Source organism: Lytechinus variegatus, chromosome 3, assembly GCF_018143015.1.
Source record: "Lytechinus variegatus isolate NC3 chromosome 3, Lvar_3.0, whole genome shotgun sequence".
Taxonomy (NCBI): domain Eukaryota; kingdom Metazoa; phylum Echinodermata; class Echinoidea; order Temnopleuroida; family Toxopneustidae; genus Lytechinus; species Lytechinus variegatus.
Window position 1 is genome coordinate 2928650 of NC_054742.1, and position 20820 is coordinate 2949469.

At 35.5% G+C, this 20820-nt stretch overlaps 1 protein-coding gene across 2 annotated transcripts in view; it reads right to left on the reverse strand.

Annotated features, from left to right (window-relative positions):
* Positions 1-3844: 3844 nt before the first annotated feature.
* Positions 3845-20820, reverse strand: part of LOC121409992 (monocarboxylate transporter 13-like) — a 50842-nt gene continuing 33866 nt past the window's right edge. For both annotated transcript variants that reach the window (XM_041601792.1, XM_041601791.1), the window contains exons 5-6: positions 17204-17344; positions 3845-4846 (exon numbers count right to left, since the gene is read on the reverse strand). In XM_041601792.1, the coding sequence (XP_041457726.1) occupies positions 4611-4846; positions 17204-17344 (377 nt within the window). In that variant the 3' untranslated portion in view covers positions 3845-4610. The remainder of the gene's footprint in view (positions 4847-17203; positions 17345-20820) is intronic.

Here is a 20820-nt window from a genome sequence, read left to right on the forward strand (position 1 = left end):
GGTAAGTTTGATTTTGCCCTTTCACCTTGACACAGCGTGAAAACGAGCATTTCTTCGCAGACAGATTTCTGCGAGCTTTACAAAAATGGACAGTGCTCACTCAAGTGTATCATTCTGTCAAAACTTTTACTTCCATTGGATAGATGAGATAAGACCCAGACCCAAAAATATATGTGAAAAAAATTACCCACATGTTGTATATTTTTCAATTCCCATGTCTTTTTCAAAGTGTAAACTTTTTTTTTGATACGCACTGTACAATCGAACATGTTTACAATACAGTAAGAAATGAAAAGTGGTTTCAACTTCCCCACAAATGTTACATGTGTTGTTATTTATTACACACCACTTCAATAAATTATGTTTTGAAGGTAATGTCTTGTTCCAAAATTTAAAACTAAGTTGTCTAATCCTGTTATCTACAATTAAATGCAACTGAAATAAAATACATGAATCCAGTTAAAAGATTTTTTTCAGCTAATTTTTATGAAATTTCATGTATCATATCCAAAAAATCAAACATTCTGGGCAATGTTTGTGATCCTGAACAAACTCCTGAACAAACGGATGCATAGCGTTTTCCAACGGATGGCAAGATTTTTTACAAATACACCACACATATCAACGCAGTTGCGGATAACAAACGAAACATTTTGAGACAGCACATCATAGCAAATATGGACAAAATTGTAAAAGCCGCCAGCGAGCGAAAACAGTTAGAAAAATCTGGCTTTTTGAAATGATTGAAATTAAATTCTATTAGCTTTGGAAATTTAGCCAAAGTAAACATAAAGAGTCTTTTACGGTAAAAGCTAGCGTAAAGCTTTACATACATAGGTTGGGACATAATATAGGGGATGTAACTAGCAGTTGAGTTGGCTAACCGGATTGCGACCATTATAACATTTAGCAAGCTTCTAATGGACGCCACACACCTTTCTTCCCGTTCCTTACATTTTTCAATCCTCGGTATTCCGGTCGTGTTATTTCTTTTTTTTCTTGCCCCTTTTCTTCATATTCTGATTTTCCAGTTGACCTAAGACTCTCTACCTTCATTTCCCGTTTCCTTTTGCCTCTTTCTCCCATATTCCCGCCATTCTTACCCGTGCCATTGAGTCATATCTTTCGATAGTACATCCCTCTATTGCTAATGCTAATATATTAGTATTTCATTATATTTTGTATTTCCTCACATGTTGTTCTTTCCTTCCCGTACCCGCTTTTCTTCCATTTTCCCTATTTTATGTTTTTCTTTCTTTCCCTTTCTTTTAATTTTCCCCTTTCCCTTTTCCCCCTTTCCTCTTTTTCTTTCGTTCTTTTTCTTTCTACTTTTCTCCCTTTCCCCTGTTAAAGGGGAAGTTCACCTTGACAAAAAGTTTATTGTGAAAATAATAAAAAATATTGCCGAAGGTTTGAGAAAAATTCATCTAATAATTAAAAAGTTATTAGAATTTCAATTATTTGATTTGTGACGTCATATGCGAGTAGCATTCCTACATAGCGAATGGTAAAAATTCAATGAAATGTCATTTTCTCAGAAAATTGAAAATGGTTTTCACTGTAACTTTTGTATATCAATAGACAAATCATTTCACACCAGGGGCGTCGATCCATTTTTCAGATTGGGGGGGGGGCAAAATCATTAACGTTCCAAAGGCACTGGATCGTACAAGACACCCACACATACACACGAACACACACACACATATATGTATATATATAATATATATATATATATATGCACACACACACACACACACATATATATATATATATATATATGACATATGAGACACAGTCACGTATCTCACCAACAAATTAATGCGAGCGCGAAGCGCGAGCTGATTTTTTTTAGTATACTGGCATGAAAAGGGTGCCTGTTTAGAACTGTTTGTATATAGTAACTCATGAGGAGGATACATCACTACACAGATAGTACGAGTGCCGAAAGTGAGCTAAAAAAATTATATTCTGACCTGAAAGCTTGATATTCTAAGCATTTTTGGTACCAATGATTAAAATTGGCATCTATAAGAAAAATAGATGCAAGCGCGAAGCGCGAGCTGAAAATTTTGATTTTTCAATCTGAAAAAAAAATGACAGTTTACTGGGCGTTTTTGATAAAGAACAAGATATATATCCAAGAAAAGATGATTGCAAATCGAAGCAGGAGTTCTTTTGAAGCTTTAAATTGAAAACGAGACATTTGCATTCACCTATTTAATCATAAAAAAGTATGGGTTTTTGCTACATAAATGATGCGAGCGCGAAGCGCGAGCTGAAAATTTTTATATTCCAATCAGAAAGGTGGGCATTTTGAGCACGATTTTAAATAAAGAACGAGTTGTGTATCTCATTCTCGCTTGCTGATCATTACAATCTTGTTTTTTTTTTGCCATATCCGGAATTATTGGGGGGCAAAATGATATGTTTGCCCCCCAATATTTTCATTGGTGGGGCGATCGCCCCCCTGCCCCCCCAGGATCGACGCCTCTGTTTCACACCCGATCATGAAAAGAAAAAAAAATTAAGTCATCAGGAACCATACAAAATTTGAAATTCATACATTTTATATTACATAACACATGGGGCAGCTGCTCGTTTATGACGTCACAAATCCCAAATTTTGAACTCTAATAACTTTCTTACTCTTTAACAGATTTTCCTCAAACCTTCACCAATATTTTTTACTATTTTTTCTGCTATTTTTACAACAAAGTTTTCTTCAGGGTGAACTTCCCCTTTAAAAAAAAAGATCCCGGTGAATCCGCCACCCCCTGTTACGTTACTGATACATAGGCTATTTGGAAAGTATAATTTATGCATATAAATGGGCCTATATGCCTCTTTGTATTATGTATGTATTACTATTATATCACATGATAATACGGCAAAAAAGTGTAAGAGTTATATTTGATTTATAATTCTTATTGTTACTCTAAATATTTTGTTATCACTCGCTGGTATAACCAGCGTCCTATTGGGGCTAGTGATCCCTTTTTTGCTAAAGCTCCTGTGAGTTTTGGGCTAGCTGACCGGGCTTGCCCTTAAACTATCGGTGAACGGGGCAGCAAACAGGAGGGCACCAGTACCCATCATGATGAGGCCAGGAATTCCTGCTAGTAATACAAAACGTTAAAAAACAAGCTGCTTTGGTTCTCTCTCAGGAACATAAACATGTCCTTATCAAGCAAACGCTCAAGCTGCTCTATAGTAGAGCTTGAAAAAGGCCAAGCAAAATGCTCCCTTTATGCATACGCCGCTTTTTAGCAATAGCTTAACCCTAAGTAAACTTCTTGGGGGGGGGGGGGGTGATTCAGCCCCTCGACATTTTCGACATACAGTAGATCTACCGCGCAAAATTTCTTGACTGCGTCGCTCACTGACTTTACTTTGAAGTCTCGCGCAACAATTGCTTCCACCGGGTACGCGATTCCGCGGAAATTACGCAACATTTCGTAAGTGCATGTGAATTCGTGTACAAATCTAATGCAAATAGTGTTTTTTTAGCCAACATTCATAAGTGTATCATTATTTTTCCTTTTACTGATTAAGACCATTTAAGATCATCTTGTTTATGGTCAAAATAGAGGCCCCGACAATTTCCATTGAAAAAACGATAAAAATCAAAAAGTTGAAAAACAGGGAAATACATAAAAAAATTAGAAAACAATAAAATACGAAAGAAAATAAACTTGATGTTGAAATTTGAAAAAAATACATCTATAAAGAGTCTATGTTAAAAAAATTGCATTTTAGGGGCATTATGTAGTTAATTAAGGCAAACTGTAGACTTTGCACATAAAGCACATGTAATTAGCAATGAGGTTTTTTCATCAAAAGCTTTCTTGCTCGCTCATTTTTATGCGTACGGAATTAAGCCCCACCCCTCAATGTTATTTGGGGTACGCCTATGCTCGTTCCCTCCCTTTGAAAGCGCTCCCTATCTCATGTCTGCCAATATTTCTGACCCCCCCCTTCACGGGCTCTTCCTGGCTTGGAGACCCCCCAAAATCCGGAACACTGCTCAAAGCCTCAATGTACCCCCTATCTAAGATGAGCTTTCATTCCAACCCCATATCTTTGGACAGACAACCCCTTCATCTCGGGTAAGCTGTCATTACAATAGAGGTTCCCTGATGTCATGATGGAGGACAAGCTTTCAAAACTAGCAGGAATTTCAGGAATTTGATCCCGGACTTTGATCATATTTTCTATATTTAATATATTTTATAACCCCCTTTTTAAATTTCTCAGGAGTCCAAAAATTAAGAGAGAGAGAGACCTTACAATTCGCGGGCCGGATTTGTCCCGCGAAAAAGTACCCCTTCACCGAACATATATTTGAGAACATGCATGAGTTTCCTTCGACCCCGGAGTTGGGGGGGGGGGGGGGATCAGGCAAAATTATATAACACCAGGAATTGCTACTATCTGACCCGATGGCTATGATATAGTGATGTTCTTACCTGAGGAGAAACTGATTTTGGGATTTTGATAATGTCCGCTTGATTTTCATATAAACTGGGGCCTGATCAGTCCATAGACATATGTGTTCTCTATGTGTATATTTTATCGATGTTACAAAGGAGACGACATCAAATTTCTGCCTAGCATATCATTTTAGGTGAATCAAAATGTTTTCTGGTTTCTAAGTTTGGATTCGTCTTCTGGGCCCTTTGGGTCCATCGGTATCTGTAGACATAGTCCCACATGACGTATCTTTCAATTGCGAAGTTCTTCTGGTATAACGGTACAGAAGAGAATAGTATAATGGCCAAACAATATGCTCCAATACAGCTATACAAGGTTCCATCGAATGATCCAGTTAGGTCTGCACTGGTTCCTGGTAAAAATGGAAAAGACGTTATGTAAATGTATTATTGTTATTATTATTGTTATAATTTTATTTATTCATTTATTTATTTATTTATTTCACATCTTTATACAGGGTGACCAATTCAGCTATACATGATAAAAAACATTAACAAAGATAAAAAGCTGGTTTGCAATTGGGCCCTGTTAATCAAATTACATACAAATTATAAAATACATAATATGCAAAATATACAAGAAATAAACCTTTAAAAGTCCCAAACCTCATCAGAAACACACAGAAGCACCCACACACACACACACCCCCATTACATTCTGCAGACTTACTTGTAACATAAATTCAACATTATGATTACGTTTGACATAAGCGAAAACAAAGTTTACAAATAAGATATAATTAATATATAAATGGTGTGGGATTATTTTCAAGAATTCAGAAGACGTTTGAATATTGCTAATGATTGTGCAGATCGAGTGTCTTGGGATAAACAGTTCCATTCACTTATGCCTACCGGTATAAATGTATTTTTGTAATACTGCGTTTTGAATTTCGGGGCTCGTAGCATTAATTTATTAGTTCTTCGTGTTATACGCACTGATACATCATCATTAAAAATGAATTTGGTACTTAATAAATGGGGAGCTAATCCATTTACACACTTGTATACCATACATAATGTAGATTTCCTGTACAATTCTTTTAAAGAAGACCAGGAGAGAATTTGAAAAATACGCTCTGATGGGGTTTCCATGTATAACCGCTAACGATGTAAGCTGCACGTTTATGTAGTTTTTGCACAGTATTATAATTAGATTCAGATCTATACGACCACACATTTGAACAATACACTGCATGAGGGAGAACGAACCCTATGTATAATCGTTTAAGTTGTTCCACATTAAATATATGTTTGTTTCTTCTAATTAACCCAAGCTTTTGTTTCATTACTTTTACAATTGAATCAACATGGTTTTTGAATGTCAAAGTATCATCAATTATCACGCCCAAACATTTGTATTGGGATACACACTCTAAAACAGTGTTATTGATTATTACAGATAGTGTTTTGGCCCGCAAGGTTGATAACCGCTGGCGAGAACCAAGAAGCATTACTTTGGTTTTTTTATCATTTAATATCAATCTGTTTTTACATGTCCACTCATATACTTCTTTCATTGCGGAGTTAAGCTGGTTTTCTACAGATTCTATGGTACTACCGCTAACGTCAGGGTGACCAGACGTCCCGTATTTCCCGGGATTGTCCCGTATTTTGCTTCTTTGTCCCGGCGTCCCGACAAACCCTCCCCGGGACGCCTAATTGTCCCGTATTTCAGAATATTCAACAAAATGTATTTAAAAGTGACGAATTTTCAAAATAACCAACAGATGACGAAGCAGAGACAACAATAAAATAACTTTTGCAAGCTCTGCGGTGATTTTCTTGCTAACCCAATACATCGCAAACGAACTGGCCTCCTGCCAATGTGTGGCAAGCTAGTACTAGCTAGGCATGTAGGATCGGAGCAGATTCTCTCCACCAAACATGCCAAAATAATCACAAAATCGGCGGGAAATTTGTATAATTATATTATGGGTTCTCAGATTCCTCTTTCTTTATTTTCTATCATTCTTCATCCTTCTATCCTTCCTGCTTGCCTGTTTTTGTTCCATCTTTAATTCCTATCTGACCCTTTCTCTCTCTGTGTTCATTTTTCTTTCTTTCCTCCTTTTATTACCCGTCTTCTTTATCAAATTTCCCTTTTTATTTCCTTCATTCTTTCTTTCTTTAAACTTTTTTCTTCTCCCCCTCCCTTCCTCTCCTTTTTCTTTTATATAATACAACATGATATATTATTCCGCATACATTCGTAATTCCGAAGCTTCGTAATTCCGAAGGTTCGGTTATTCCGAAGGTTCGTATTTCCGAAGGTTCGTAATTCCGAAGGTTCGTAATTCCGAAGGTTCGTCAATCCGAAAACGAAATAAGGTTCGTAATTCCGAAGGTTCGTTAATCCGAAAACGAAATAAGGTTCGTAATTCCGAAGGTTCGTTAATCCGAAAACAAAATAAGGTTCGTAATTCCGAAGGTTCGTTAATCCGAAAACGAAATAAGGTTCGTAATTCCGAAGGTTCGTTAATCCGAAAACGAAATAAGGTTCGTAATTCCGAAGGTTCGTTAATCCGAAAACGAAATAAGGTTCGTTAATCCGAAAACGAAATAAGGTTCGTTAATCCGAAAATTAAATAAGGTTCGTATTTCCGAAAATGAAAATAATTCATTTTGGTAACAAAAACGATGTTGTCATTACAAGATTACACGATATTATGCAATGATAGTAATAACGATCGATGATGTGTGTTGTTGCCAAAGCATGTATTTCATTAAGAATGGCGCCCTGATCAAGCATAGGCTAATTTCGATTTTATCTGAGCAATTGCTGCCTATAAGCAAATGGTTTAATTAAAGATGCAGGGGATCAAGTGTGTTGGAAGCGTGCGAGCAACCTCTAGATAATAGGATTTGTATTGGAGGGGATGTCATTTTTAATAACAGCTTCTGCTGGTAATAAAAATAATACTAATAATGATCCTTGTGAGTTATTGAAAGCGCGAATCGCAAGCTGAAAACTAGTAGACATTTCATGTAACAAGACGTGAAGTGAGCATTCGGAGCATTTTTTGTAATCGTGAGAAAGATGTGTATCTTTCTAAAGAAATAATGCGAGGGCGAGTTATAATTTGTTTATATACTGACCTGGGGCCCGTTGCATGAAACTTTTTACCTGAGAAAACTCAGGTTGTTTTTACAGGAGTTTTTGCCCTGTGCTAAAGTAATTGGCGGAAATCAGACTAACCTTAGTTTTCAGTTTTTACCAGAGTTTTCTCAGGTAAAAAGTTTTATGCAACAGGCTTCAGAAAGTAATCGTTTAAGAACTGCATTTAGTGACTCATGAATAGAATATATATCTCACGAACTAAATAATGAGAGCGCGAACCGCAAGCTTAAAATTTGTGATATTCCAACCTGAAAACTGGACATTTCATACTTCTTTTTTGTAACCAGGAATAGAATGAGTTCCTCAATAAACAATACTTGATGCGAGCGAGAAACGTGAGCCAAATTTTTCCGATTTTCCAACCTGAAAACTGGACATTCTATAGCATTCTTGTAAAAAAAATAATAATAGCTGGGAGAATAGTTTTCAGAACTGAAGTGGCTTCTTTGGGTAAATGATATCTATATCAATATCATCATTCTAGGCCCACATGAAATTTCCAAAAGGTTGAGCACGTGATTCGCTCGCAACATCTCACAAGGATGCCCTTTTAACAGTATTGACCAAAAAGGTGAATTTTATATCTTCAGATTTGACTTTTTCCCCCAAACCGCTTGCTCTCTACGCTCGCAGAAATGAAACGTAAATATATAACTTAAGCATGTTTAGTGATCACTTAAAAAAATGTGCTCAATTTAGTTACTACAAAAACACACAACCTCTTTACACAGATGATAATCTAATGGTGAAAATATCCGTTTGCACCAAATTGCCCCTATTGGCCCCTTTTTTTTACTTTGCCCCCCCCCCCCCAAAAAAAAAAAAATACGTTCCGCCGCCATTGGCTAAAACACGCATCGTCTTCATGGCTAACTGCAAAAAGTTCTTAAAAATGTCCCCTTTAGATCAGGTCAGAGCTTATATATTTAAAAATTCTGTTCGCGCTTCTTGCTAGCAGTTATTATCTAAATTTAGTTACATAGGCATCTCGCTTTGAAGATCACAAACGTATTGCCCATCATATTAACAAAAATATACAGCTCGCGCTCGCATTATTTAAAAAGGGTTTATCATGTTATTACATATTTTCTTTATTTTATTAGGATAAAGCTGATTATTGACTGTTAGGACCACCCTTTCAAAGAAACAAACAAAAAATCAACTTTAAACTGCCGATCAAGGAAAATATGACTAAAGAAAATCCCCCCCCCTCTATTTGACGAAAGTTGGATCCGCCGGGAGGGAGGCAGGGGGCATCAAAAATGGAATAAAAAACAGGGGAATTAATATTTTCCAAAATGGGAAAGTTCCTTTTTCAAAAATAAATATGCCGTTTTTCATGTTTTTTCGAAATAAAATACTCTTTTTAAAGTATACAAGTTAAGTTAAGTTTTCAGGCTGGAATACTGAAAAATTTCAGCTTGCGCTTCGCACTCTCATTCGATTGGTGAAATATGCATCCTAAAGAGGTCACTAAATGCTTTCTTTAACAGGTTCCTTTTCTGGTCAGTATGTTTAAGCTCGCGTTTTGCGCTCGTGTTAATTATTTAGTTAGATGCACATCTTTTTAATGACAGCAGAAATCTGCTCGGATTTTTAAAAACTAATTTTCATTTTTTATTGAAATAACCTAAAGTTTAGCTTCTGATTCACGCTCGCAACACCTCGCAATAATGCCATTTTAAGAATAACTGACCACAAAAAACGTTATACAACTTCACCTTTGAATTTGTTTTACCAAGCCGCTCGCTCATTATACTCTCTCCCGAAAAATAAAGCCTAAATATACATTTTGCCATAATAAGAAGTCACTTCAAAAAAGTTATTCTCTACTTAATCACTATCAAACAGACAATGACTTCAAGCAGATGATAATCTTAAGGTGAAAATATCACCACAGTCCCAATTTTGACGTATAAGTTTCATTTTTTGGCTTTACCCCCAACGAAATTTCGTTCGGCCACCCTTGCCTTCCTATCCTCATATGATAATTGAACGGCAACAGTGTCCCCCGCCCCCCACCCCTTGCCTCTGTCTCTGTTTTCCCGGTTTTCATTTTTCGGATTAACGAACCTTATTTTGTTTTCGGATTAACGAACCTTATTTCGTTTTCGGATTAACGAACCTTCGGAAAAACGAACCTTATTTTGTTTTCGGATTAACGAACCTTATTTCGTTTTCGGATTAACGAACCTTCGGAAAAACGAACCTTATTTCGTTTTCGGATCAACGAACCTTCGGAATAACGAACCTTTTTTCGTTTTCGGATCAACGAACCTTCGGAACAACGTACCTTATTTCGTTTTCGGATTAACGAACCTTCGGAACAACGAACCTTATTTCGTTTTCGGATAATCGAACCTTCGGAATAACGAATCGTCGGAATTACGCCACAAATGTTCGGATTAACGAACCCGTTTTCGTTTTCGGATTAACGAACATCGAGGTATAGGCAATTTACGTGTTTCGGAATTACGAACCTTCGGAATAAAGAACCTTCGGAATTATGAAGCTTCGGAATTACGAAGTGTAACCTATTATTCATAAATGTAACATTTCTTTCCTCATTTCAACAGTAAGGAAACCACAACGTATTATTACTAGGCAAATCTAATTACCGATACGGAACCTGCATGAGGATATTGACGACAATTCAGTGAATGGAATCAAAACAGAACATATACTTGTATATTTATAACAAAATCGAAAGAAAATAATCATAAAGGGATCATGTGAAGATACGGTATCGGGTGTAGGATTTTAATAATATAGTGTTATAAATATTATGTCAGTCAAATTGATTTTAAAAAAAGTCAATCTATTGGTCATCTAACAGTACCGGCATGTATATTGCAATGCAGATTTGATCTCTGCAGCTTTGATTGTAGGCCATATACACTGTTAAAAAAACCCTGATTTTACAGAAAAAAGAAAGAAGATTTTGCAAAAAGCGATATCAGAATCTTTCTGTAAATTCATAAAACATGAATTTTCTGCAATTTTACAGTTACTGTTTAAAAAGGGGAAAGGGTGTTTTATTGAAGGAATTTGTAAGTGAGGTTCCATATACACCAAATACCAATTTGCTATAAGATTACGCTATATCTGGTAAGATTACAGGTGTTCTCGAGACTCTGCTGCAGGAACTTCATTTATTTGAGTGTAGGTCATATTTGCTTAGAATAACATTTCATTTGATTAGTGATTCATGCCAAAAAAAATATTTATCAAAATGCTATTTGTTGTGTAATGAAAAAACATATTATGCGAATGCTACACTGTTAGAAAAAATAGAAGAAGTTCCTGCAGCAGAGTCTCGAGAACACCTGTAATCTTACCGAATTGCGTAATCTTACAGGAAATTGGTATTTGATGTATGGAATCTTACAAATTTCCTTGAATAAAACACGCTTTTCCCCTTTTTTAAACAGACCTGTTCTGTTAAATTGCAGAAAAATTCTTGTTTTATGAATTTACAGAATGATTATTACGCAATTCGGTAAGATTACAGGTGTTCTCGAGACTCTGCTCCAGGAACTTCTTTTATTTTTTCTAACAGTGTATGAATGCAGAAGAAAAGAATACATTAAATCAAATATATTGATTATTCTGACCTGATGTTGCCATTAGTCTGCCTCTACACTGCCAAAACTCTGGTGTTGATTTAACACCAGCCGGGAATCTATATATGTCCATACCAGGGAAGTGTTAAACAACACCAGTTTCGTTTTGGTCGAACACCAGATATGTGTTTATAATTACAGTCAACACTAATTAGCATTAAAAAAGCATCGCTTTGATTCCAAACTGGTGATGTTTCAATGCTTCTCTGGTGTGATTCCGGGCTGGTGTTAAATCAACACCGGAGTTTTTGCAGTGTAACTCCACGATTGGTCTATTTCATTCTGATGATGGATTGATATGGTTCGGATAATCTTTAGTGAAGAACAAATGTGTTCTTCATATTCACGTGTAAACATATTATGGTTAGGAGGCGCGATTGCGATATCTCAGTCGGTATATAGAGCGGGGGTTCGGATTCCGGTGACCCTTTTTATTTCCTTCATTGTTTCTTTCTTTAAACTTTTTTCTTCTCCCCTCCCTTCCTCTCCTTTTTCTTTTAATTCTTTCTGTTCTTCCATTATGTTTTCACTCCCTCCTCACTTCACTCTTCCTCCCTCTCTTTCCTCCTTTCTTTCTTTCTTTCTTTCTTTCATTCTTTATTTTATTTTTCCTTCTCATTCTTTCCCTTACTCTTTCTCCCCCCTCCCTTAATTCCTTCCTTCCCTCCTCCCTTACTGTTTTCCTTCTTTCTTTGTTTGCTTCTTTCTTTCAAAGAATGAAGGAAACAATTTTCTTTCCATCATTCTTTCTTTCCTCCTCCTTTTTCTTATTTTTTTTCTTTCTCTCCTTTATTTTGTCTTTAACACATGTATTTTTCTTCCATTCCTTTCTTTCTTTATTCAATTCAAAGAATGACGGAAACTTTTTTCTCTCTTTTATTCTTTCTTTCATCATTTTATTCTAATTTTCTTTATATTCTTTTTTTTTATTTTTTCCTTCATTTTCCCCTTAATTTTTTCTTTCTTCTTCTCAATATATCTCTTTTCTTTCGTCTTTTCTTTCTCTCCTTCATTCTTTCGTTCACGGCCTCGATCCTTTCCAATTCTTTATAATTGTTCACAGGTGTAACACTGTGTAGCCTTATTTGTTGATCTTTTTTGTCGATTGTCCCGTATTTCATTTTGTGAAATCTGGTCACCCTGGCTAACGTACAACGTTGCATCGTTAGCAAACATAACAATCTTCCCTGATTTGATACAAGAAGCCAGATCATTAATATAAATTGTAAATAGTAAGGGCACTAAAACTGAGCCTTGTGGGACCCCAGAAGAGGTTGATTTTATACTCGATTTGATTACTCCTATTTCTGTGTATTGTTTCCTAAAACAAAAATAAGATTTAAACCATGCGATAGCATTATCAGAACATCCTATTGCAACCAGTTTTTGTAGTAAAACATCATAGTTTACAGAATCAAAAGCCTTTCGCATATCAATAAAAGCTATTCCACAAAACTTACTCTTGTCAACTTCAGTTGCCCAATCGTCGACCATACACAATAAAGCACTTTCACAGGAATGCATTGGTCTAAAGCCAAATTGTTTATCACTAAAAAATGTATATCTAATAAATGTGCCTGTAAATGCTTTTGTACCCACTTCTCCAAAATCTTGGAAACAATTGATAACAAGGATATTGGACGATAGTTTTCTACACATGATCGCTCTCCAGTCTTATGGATTGGACGAATTTTGGCAAGACACCAGGCTTCCGGGTAGTACCCTTTATATAATGAAAGATTAAAGACATAAATAAGACCATCTATTACATATGTGGAACATTTCATCATTTTCAAAATTTTAACCGAGATTTCATCAGGCCCTGTGGCCTTTTTTATAGAAGAGCCATCGATTTCTTTTGAAACAAATTCGTATGATATAAGAGGAATATCAAAAGTTTCATTTTGATTATCAGAATTTAGTTCTGATAATGGATTGTCAGTTACTTTATTTGTGGGCACAAAATCACTTTCTTCCACGTCACCCAGCAATTTCGAAACACTACCAATAAAGTAATCATTAAATTTTTCAGCTACTTTTTCAGGCTGAGTGACTTCCTTGTCATCAATCAGCAATTTTATAGCAAGTTGTCCAGAACTAGAGGACAGTTGTTTTAGGATTGACCATAACGCACCTGGGTCTCCAGACTTCTCTATCAATAAGTCTTGTACATTCATTTGTTTAGCTTTCTTAATCAAACACGTTACATTGTTTCTCACTTTTTTGTACTCTTTCCATAAACTTGGGGAACTAGACTTCAGGGCTTTGATATGAAGATGCTTTCTTTTATTCATCAAGGCTAATATTTTACCGGTGATCCAGGGAGAAGGGGTTTTTCTCATTCTTTTACGTTTGTATGGCATATGTTTATTAATCACTGACATTATTTGTTTGTACCACTGTTCCCAAGCTGTGTCAACGTCATTTACACCATACATATTAGTAAAAGATAAGTTTGAAAGATCTTTTACAAAGTCCTCCTGATTAAATGTTTTCAAGTTTCTACATTCGATATCATTGTGTACACAGTCGGAACCCTTACAATTTAAACACGTGTAGATCAAGTAATGATCACTAATATGGGTTCTTATCCTGTGGAGTTGTGCTCATCCGGACATGTTGAATATATATGATCAATTAGTGTTTTAGAATACTGGGTCACACGAGTGGGGGATTTGATTAACTGTGACATAAGGGAACCCTGCATAACTGATAAAAGGGTTTGCGATGCAGAATCTAAATTCTCACTTTGTAAATCACAGTTGAGATCTCCCATTACTAATAGTTCACAATCAAAATCTAAAGCTTTACTCATCATCGCAGACACTGAATCGAAAAAATCAGCTGAAGAGTTTGGGGGACGACATAGAACACATAATAGAAGAGATGCTCCCTTCCGCAATTTGGTTCTTATCCAGATCGTTTCCAATCCAAAGTCAAGTTCTTTTATGTGTTGATATGAGAGAGAGTTTTTTTTTACATAAACCTTCACACCCCCACCATGTCTGGTTCTATCTCTCCTTAGCATGTCATAACCGTCAATTTTTAGCTCATTGTCACCTACATTATTGTCGCAATGAGTCTCAGTAAGACCGATTACATCAAATGGAAAATTTTTAAATAAAAACTTGAATTCCTCTAACTTATTCGGTAAGGAGTTTATGTTTAAATGACAGACTCTCAGACCGAATTTTGATGTAAGTGGAATGCTGCCATCATCGGCCAGTTCAATGTATTCTCCTTTGACGTCAAGATCAGGATTGCAGTCTTCAATGTGAGACATAGTAATTAAGTCACTCAATTAATTACTAGAGGCTAGAGTGGAGTCGAGCGATTCGCATAAATCACTCGTTGAGCACGACTCGAAACTAGCGTTTTGCTCAAATACTGGTCTTGATGTTTTTTTCGAATTCAACGTCAGATTGTGGGGCTTTGGGTTTTACTTTCATTACGGGTTTAGGAGTCTTTTGGCTGTGTCCAGGCTGTCCATCCAATCTCGTGGAAAATATCTTCCTTTGGGTTTCCATCGAAACTTTTGATGCGTATAGTTTCGAAAATGTGGATTCTGGTCATAACTCATGATTGACGCATAATTTCTCGAAGTTGAAAGAGACCACTCTTTCGAGCGAAGTGTGTTGCCCCTCAGGTGAGCAATTATATTCTGGGCGAGTAGGCGAACACCGTAGCCGTTGAAATGAACGCCATCTGTCGTCAAGTGTAGGCCAGGTTCAATATTGTCGTTGTCGACGAAGGACCATTCACGCTGATTGGTCAAAAGTTTCAGGCCTTAATTGGTTAATGTTGTTCACTTTGCGGAAGTCCTCTTCCTTTTCTTCCGAACGGAATAATTAATTTTCGTCTACAAGGAACTGGCAATATCGATGAAAATTGAGTGCTCAACAACTTCTTGTATTAGTTCAAGCAATAACATAAGAAAATGAAAAGAGCGTGAGCGACAGAGCATTCTTTCATTTGCATCTATCACTGTGTTCAAGGTGTTGAGAAGGCTCGGTTTAAAGATGGCAGAGGTAATAATGGCAAAGGTAAAAATGGCAAAGGTAAAAATGGCAGAGGTAAAAATGGCAGAGGTAAAAATGGAGGTGAGGTAATAATGGCAGAGGTGAATATGGCAGAGGTAATAATGGCAGAGGTAAAAATGGCAGAGGTAAAAATGGAGGTGAGGTAATAATGGCAGAGGTAAAAATGGCAGAGGTAATAATGGCAGAGGTAAAAATGGCAGAGGTAAAAATGGCAGAGGTAAAAAATGGCAGAGGTCAAAATGGAGGTGAGGTCAAAATGGCAGTGGTAAAAATGGCAGAGGTCAAAATGGAGGTGAGGTCAAAATGGCAGGGGTCAAAATGGCAGAGTTAAAAATGGCAGGGGTAAAAATGGCAGAGGTAATAATGGCAGAGGTAAAAATGGCAGAGGTAATAATGGCAGAGGTAAAAATGACAGAGGTAATAATGGCAGAGGTAATAATGGCAGAGATAATAATGGCAGTGGTAAAAATGGCAAGGATAAAATATGGCAGAGGTATAAATGGAGGTGAGGTAAAAATTTCAGAATTAATAATGGCAGAGGTAAAGATGATAAAGATAGGCTACGTCATTCTAAATATCATCCTTGAACATTTTCACTTCTGCCATTTTTACCTGGCACCGTTTTGGCTGTTACTGTTGCGTGAAAAATAATCGAAATGTCACATTAAAAAAATATTTCTCATCAGATTTTGATGAAATTTTTGATATTATGCCAAATTGATTTTTCTATTCTTATTTCACCTGCATAGCAGAGCGAGACTTTTGGCACCGCTTTTCCGACGGCGACGGCAGCGTCGTCAACATTGAAATCTTAACCAAGGTCAAGTTTTTGAAATGTCATAACTTAGTAAGTATACAGACCTAGATCTTGAAACTTAAACATAAGATTAATGAAGTATTATTGAAGATCCTGCATGGGTTTCAGGTCACATGATCAAGGTTAAAGGTCATTTAGGGTCAACGAACTTTGGCCATGTTGGGGTTATTTGAGGAATTGTCATCATAGCTTTAAAAATTTATGGATAAAGTTCATGAAACTTGGACATAAGAGCAACCATGTATCCTTAAACATCATGTGCGAGTTTCATGTCACATGACCAAGGTCAAAGGTTACTTAGGGTCAACGAAATTGAGCCATATTGGGGGTATTTGAGGAATTGTCATCATAACTTTGAAATTTTATGGATATAGTTCATTAGAAACTTGGATATAAGAGCAATCAAGTATCCTTAAACATCCTGTGCTAGTTTCAGGTCACATGGCCAAGGTCAAAGGTCATTTAAAGGTCAATGACCTCTGGCTGTGTTGGGAGTATGTGTTGAACTGGCATCATAACTTAAGAAATTTATGGATCTAGCTCCTGATGGGTAATCAAGTATGAATGATTGTTTTGCACATGTCTTAGCTCATATGATCATGGTCAAAGGTTAGTTTGGATAAATGGACATGATATTTTATTATCATAATTATTACTGTTTTCCTCTGAGATTAATTATTCATTAGCTGTTTTCAAAGGAAGCACTGCTGCTATATCGAATTGCGTAATGCAGGTGAGACTGCCAGAGGCGTTCCACTCGTTATTAAAATCAACGTTTATATATAATTTACTAATGATCGAACCGAGTGACCGACAACCAACACAACTTAGCATTTCTCTACAACTTATGATTGGTCACCTAAGACGCATTTGTATTGCAGCCTGTTTTGTAGTTCCAATGGTTAGACATCTCGCTGTCTAAATCTGAAAGAGTTAATCGTTTCTAGGGGTAGAAAAGGGTAGCCATCCCCTGCCCCTCCCCCTATTACGCCGACCAGGATGTAGGTATTTGCTTTTATAATGAATAAAGGTCTTAAAGATACAACATTGTTGCGGCAACCACAATGAAAAACCTTGCGTTGACAATGTATACCAAAGTAGCTACTCACCGTAAACTGTACCCAGAATAATACCTATTCCAACAGCGATGATTGAAGTTGTCATAGGTTTAGCACCTCGACCTGGGAAGACTTGAAATGTCGATGTGTATGGTGACGTGTTGATTAGAGATAATACCAGCATACCAATGCCTGATAGATGTACGGTCCATGTAAAGAATAAATACAAGATTATCATTATGGTACTATTATGTGTTATAGGAGAGAAAAAAATGTTATAGAATAGGCATAAGCCATGTTGTGTCTCGCCCACTTGTTGAAATAATCAGAATTATCGCGATTTGCGACGGCATATGCACTAGAATTGTATCAGAAGTTTATTGTGAAATAACATTTCATAAAATATGGAAAGGGCTTTTTGACGAAAAGCCTCTGCATTTTCACCTGATCTATTGCCGGTTTTAAGTGAGCATTGATCTAGCTGAGAGGTTTAGATGATAAAGCGTCACAATGATGTTAGGAATTGGAGTTTGAAAAATACGAGAACAGTAATGATGTTTTGTTAAGAAGAAAATTTAGTGATTAAAATCTTCCACATCTGTTACATGTATATGCCATGTTGACTTAAAATAAATGGGCCCCTTTGTTGTCAAGAAGGCAGTAAATAAGAAACTGTTACCAAACAACATAAAAGATATGAGTCTTGCATGAAAACTTTAACGTTGACCTCAAGATGAACTTTGACCTTAGCATGTGACCTCAAACTGCACCATAACGGTCATGCAGGTCCTCTTATCAAAGTTTGGGTGAAAAGTGACATACGGTTGCAGAGTTATGTGTCACAAGAGAGTCTTGCACGTAAACTTTAACGTTGACCTCAAAATGACCTTTGACCTTACCATGTGACCTGCGACTTCACCATAACATGCAGGTCCCCTAAGTACATCTACAATCCACAGTTGGATTAAAAGCGACTTATTGTTTTTTTCTATAAATATATATATATATATATTTTATTAAATCATAAAATCATAAGGTAAAATTACAATATTTACAACTTATTATAAACAGATCAGAGTTATTATAACAGAAGGCAATATTAACAAAAATGAAACTTAACAAACAAAACAAAAAAAATAGTACAAGACAAACACATGAACATTGTAGCATTGTACAGTTGCTACTCGCTGTATACATGTACATGTGTATGGATTAAAAAGACTAGAAATATCAAAGAAAAAATATCGAAATGTATAAGCATATTTATGAATATCAGGGTTACACCTCAAATTTCAATTTTTTGAAGTTGATGGAAAGCTTACTTCCTCTTTTTTGGCTGAGTACTCCAAATCTTTCTGTTTTTTAACAAACAATTTAAAGGCCTTAATGTTTGATAAAAAATCTTTGAACTTGTAAATTTATATATAATATTTAGCCAGTAAAAATGAATAGTACAAAAACTTATCAGTTGATACTCCAAATATGCTTTTTTAATTGTTAATGGTAAAATTAAAATCATGCTTATGTAATATTATTGTACGTACGTGTTGCCAAATGGGGAGAACTACCTCACAATTGCAAACAAAATGTGAATCATAGTTCCTTCAAATTTATTACAAAAAATGCAATTTGGGGAGTCCTTCCGTTTAATTTTAAAGAAAAACTCATTTAGGGCAAAACACCTGTGAAAAAATTTGAACTAAAAAGATCGAAACCTTGTATCTAAAGAGCATGTAAAATTACAAACATGTATTTTATCCCAATTGATATGGGGTGGAAGGGTTGACTTAGTATTCCAAAAAATCACAAGATTTAATAGGTGACTGTTTGACACAGAGAATGCTGTAAACATAACTGGGTAACTTTTTCATGGTTAACAATTTATCAATTTACATACTATAAATATCAACATTTTCAGAACTTGGATCCAGCCACTCTTCAGGTACACATTTAACCAAGGAATTGAATTTTCTTCGATCCTTGTGAGAAATACTGAAATCCAAGACCAATTTCTCAAATATCTTGTGACCTGGAAAAGGTGGATTAAGAAAATCAGAATTCTTAAAATATTATTATCTCTCAAAGTGTCGTAGTAAAAGTTTTTCATTGATTTTGATCAAATATTTTTGTTAAACCACAAAGACTAACATGGCCCCAGTTCAGAAAATTTACGATCAACAATTCTCGATACATATACTAAACACGCAAATAATTTACTATTTGTGTGTTACCCTAAGATTGCAAACACATTCAGCAGTATGGATTTCCAAAGCATATTTATATCCCTATCAATGTTTTTTTTTCAAAAAAAGACAATTCAATCGATTTCCAAAGCATTTTACAATTATCATTAAGAAAATACCTTACCCAATGCATTTTTTGAGCCAGAGAATAAATGTATGGATCGGTCATTCGAAGACCACATTGATTATATTCATTTACTCTGAACACTGTCTTTGCCCCCATTCCATATAAAAACAAAAATACTTTATTTAAGGGTTTAAAAAAAATTCATAGGGACTTTAATAGGGAGAACAGAAAATAAACAGTAATTGAAGAAGCACAAGAGACTTTATTACACAAATTTTTACTAATTAATAAAATATTTCTCAGTTTCCAACAACTAGTAACTTTTTCAAATCGTTTCAAATTTTCCTTGTAGTTGATCATAAATCAAACTTGCATTCAACGAAAAAGTAATTCCAAGTGATTTAAATTCCGAAGATCTGAATGCAATACCATTGTTATTATGAGGAAATTCTCGACACCCACTTTTCGATCCAATACATATGACTTCTGTTTTACTTAGATTGATTTTGCAACCAGAATACAGACCAAATGTATTTAGACAATGTTAGGGATTCAAATAGATAATGAAAGACTTTGGTCCACCTAAAAATAGACTGCATCGTCAGAAAACAGAAAAATTGTTGCCACATCATCACCAATTGGAATGCCCTTAATGTGTTCATTTTGACCAATGGCAAAGGCCATAATTTCAATCACAAATAAAAATAAATATAGGAGAAATAGGGCACTGTTGAAATATTGCCCCTGTATATATAAATACGGTTAGTTTGGGACCCATTATTAATAACATAGGTCTATTGTGAGGAATAAAAGGCGCTAATCCAAATTATGAATTTTTCACCGAATATGATTGTTTGAGGGTATGCAACAAAAACTTTTGTAACACTATCAAAAGCTTTTTTCCTTATATCTAGAAGAACTATTGAGCCTAGAATATCTGTAAAATCTGTATACTCAGGTATATCTAAAATCAAACGAATATAATTACCAATATTTCTTCCTTTTATAAAACCAGATTGATCCATATGGATAAGAGGTTGCATGCATCTTTTTACAGGTTGGCCAAACATTTTGCTAAAATTTTTAATGACTCTATTTCTTTGGGACAAGGACTTATATCCATTTTGTAAAAAAAAATTATAAGAATTCATAAGCATATCACAAATATCAGCCAAAAAAAAATCAACTGAAAAGCCATCAAAACCTAGGGTTTTATTCATTTTCATGGACTTAATTTTGTTAAAAATCTCTTGCTTAGAAAGGGGGCTTTCAAGAAATTGTTTGTTATCTTCAGATAATTTAGGGATTTCTAATCTATTAAAAAGTGCATCATTCCCATCACTTACCCATCAGAACCA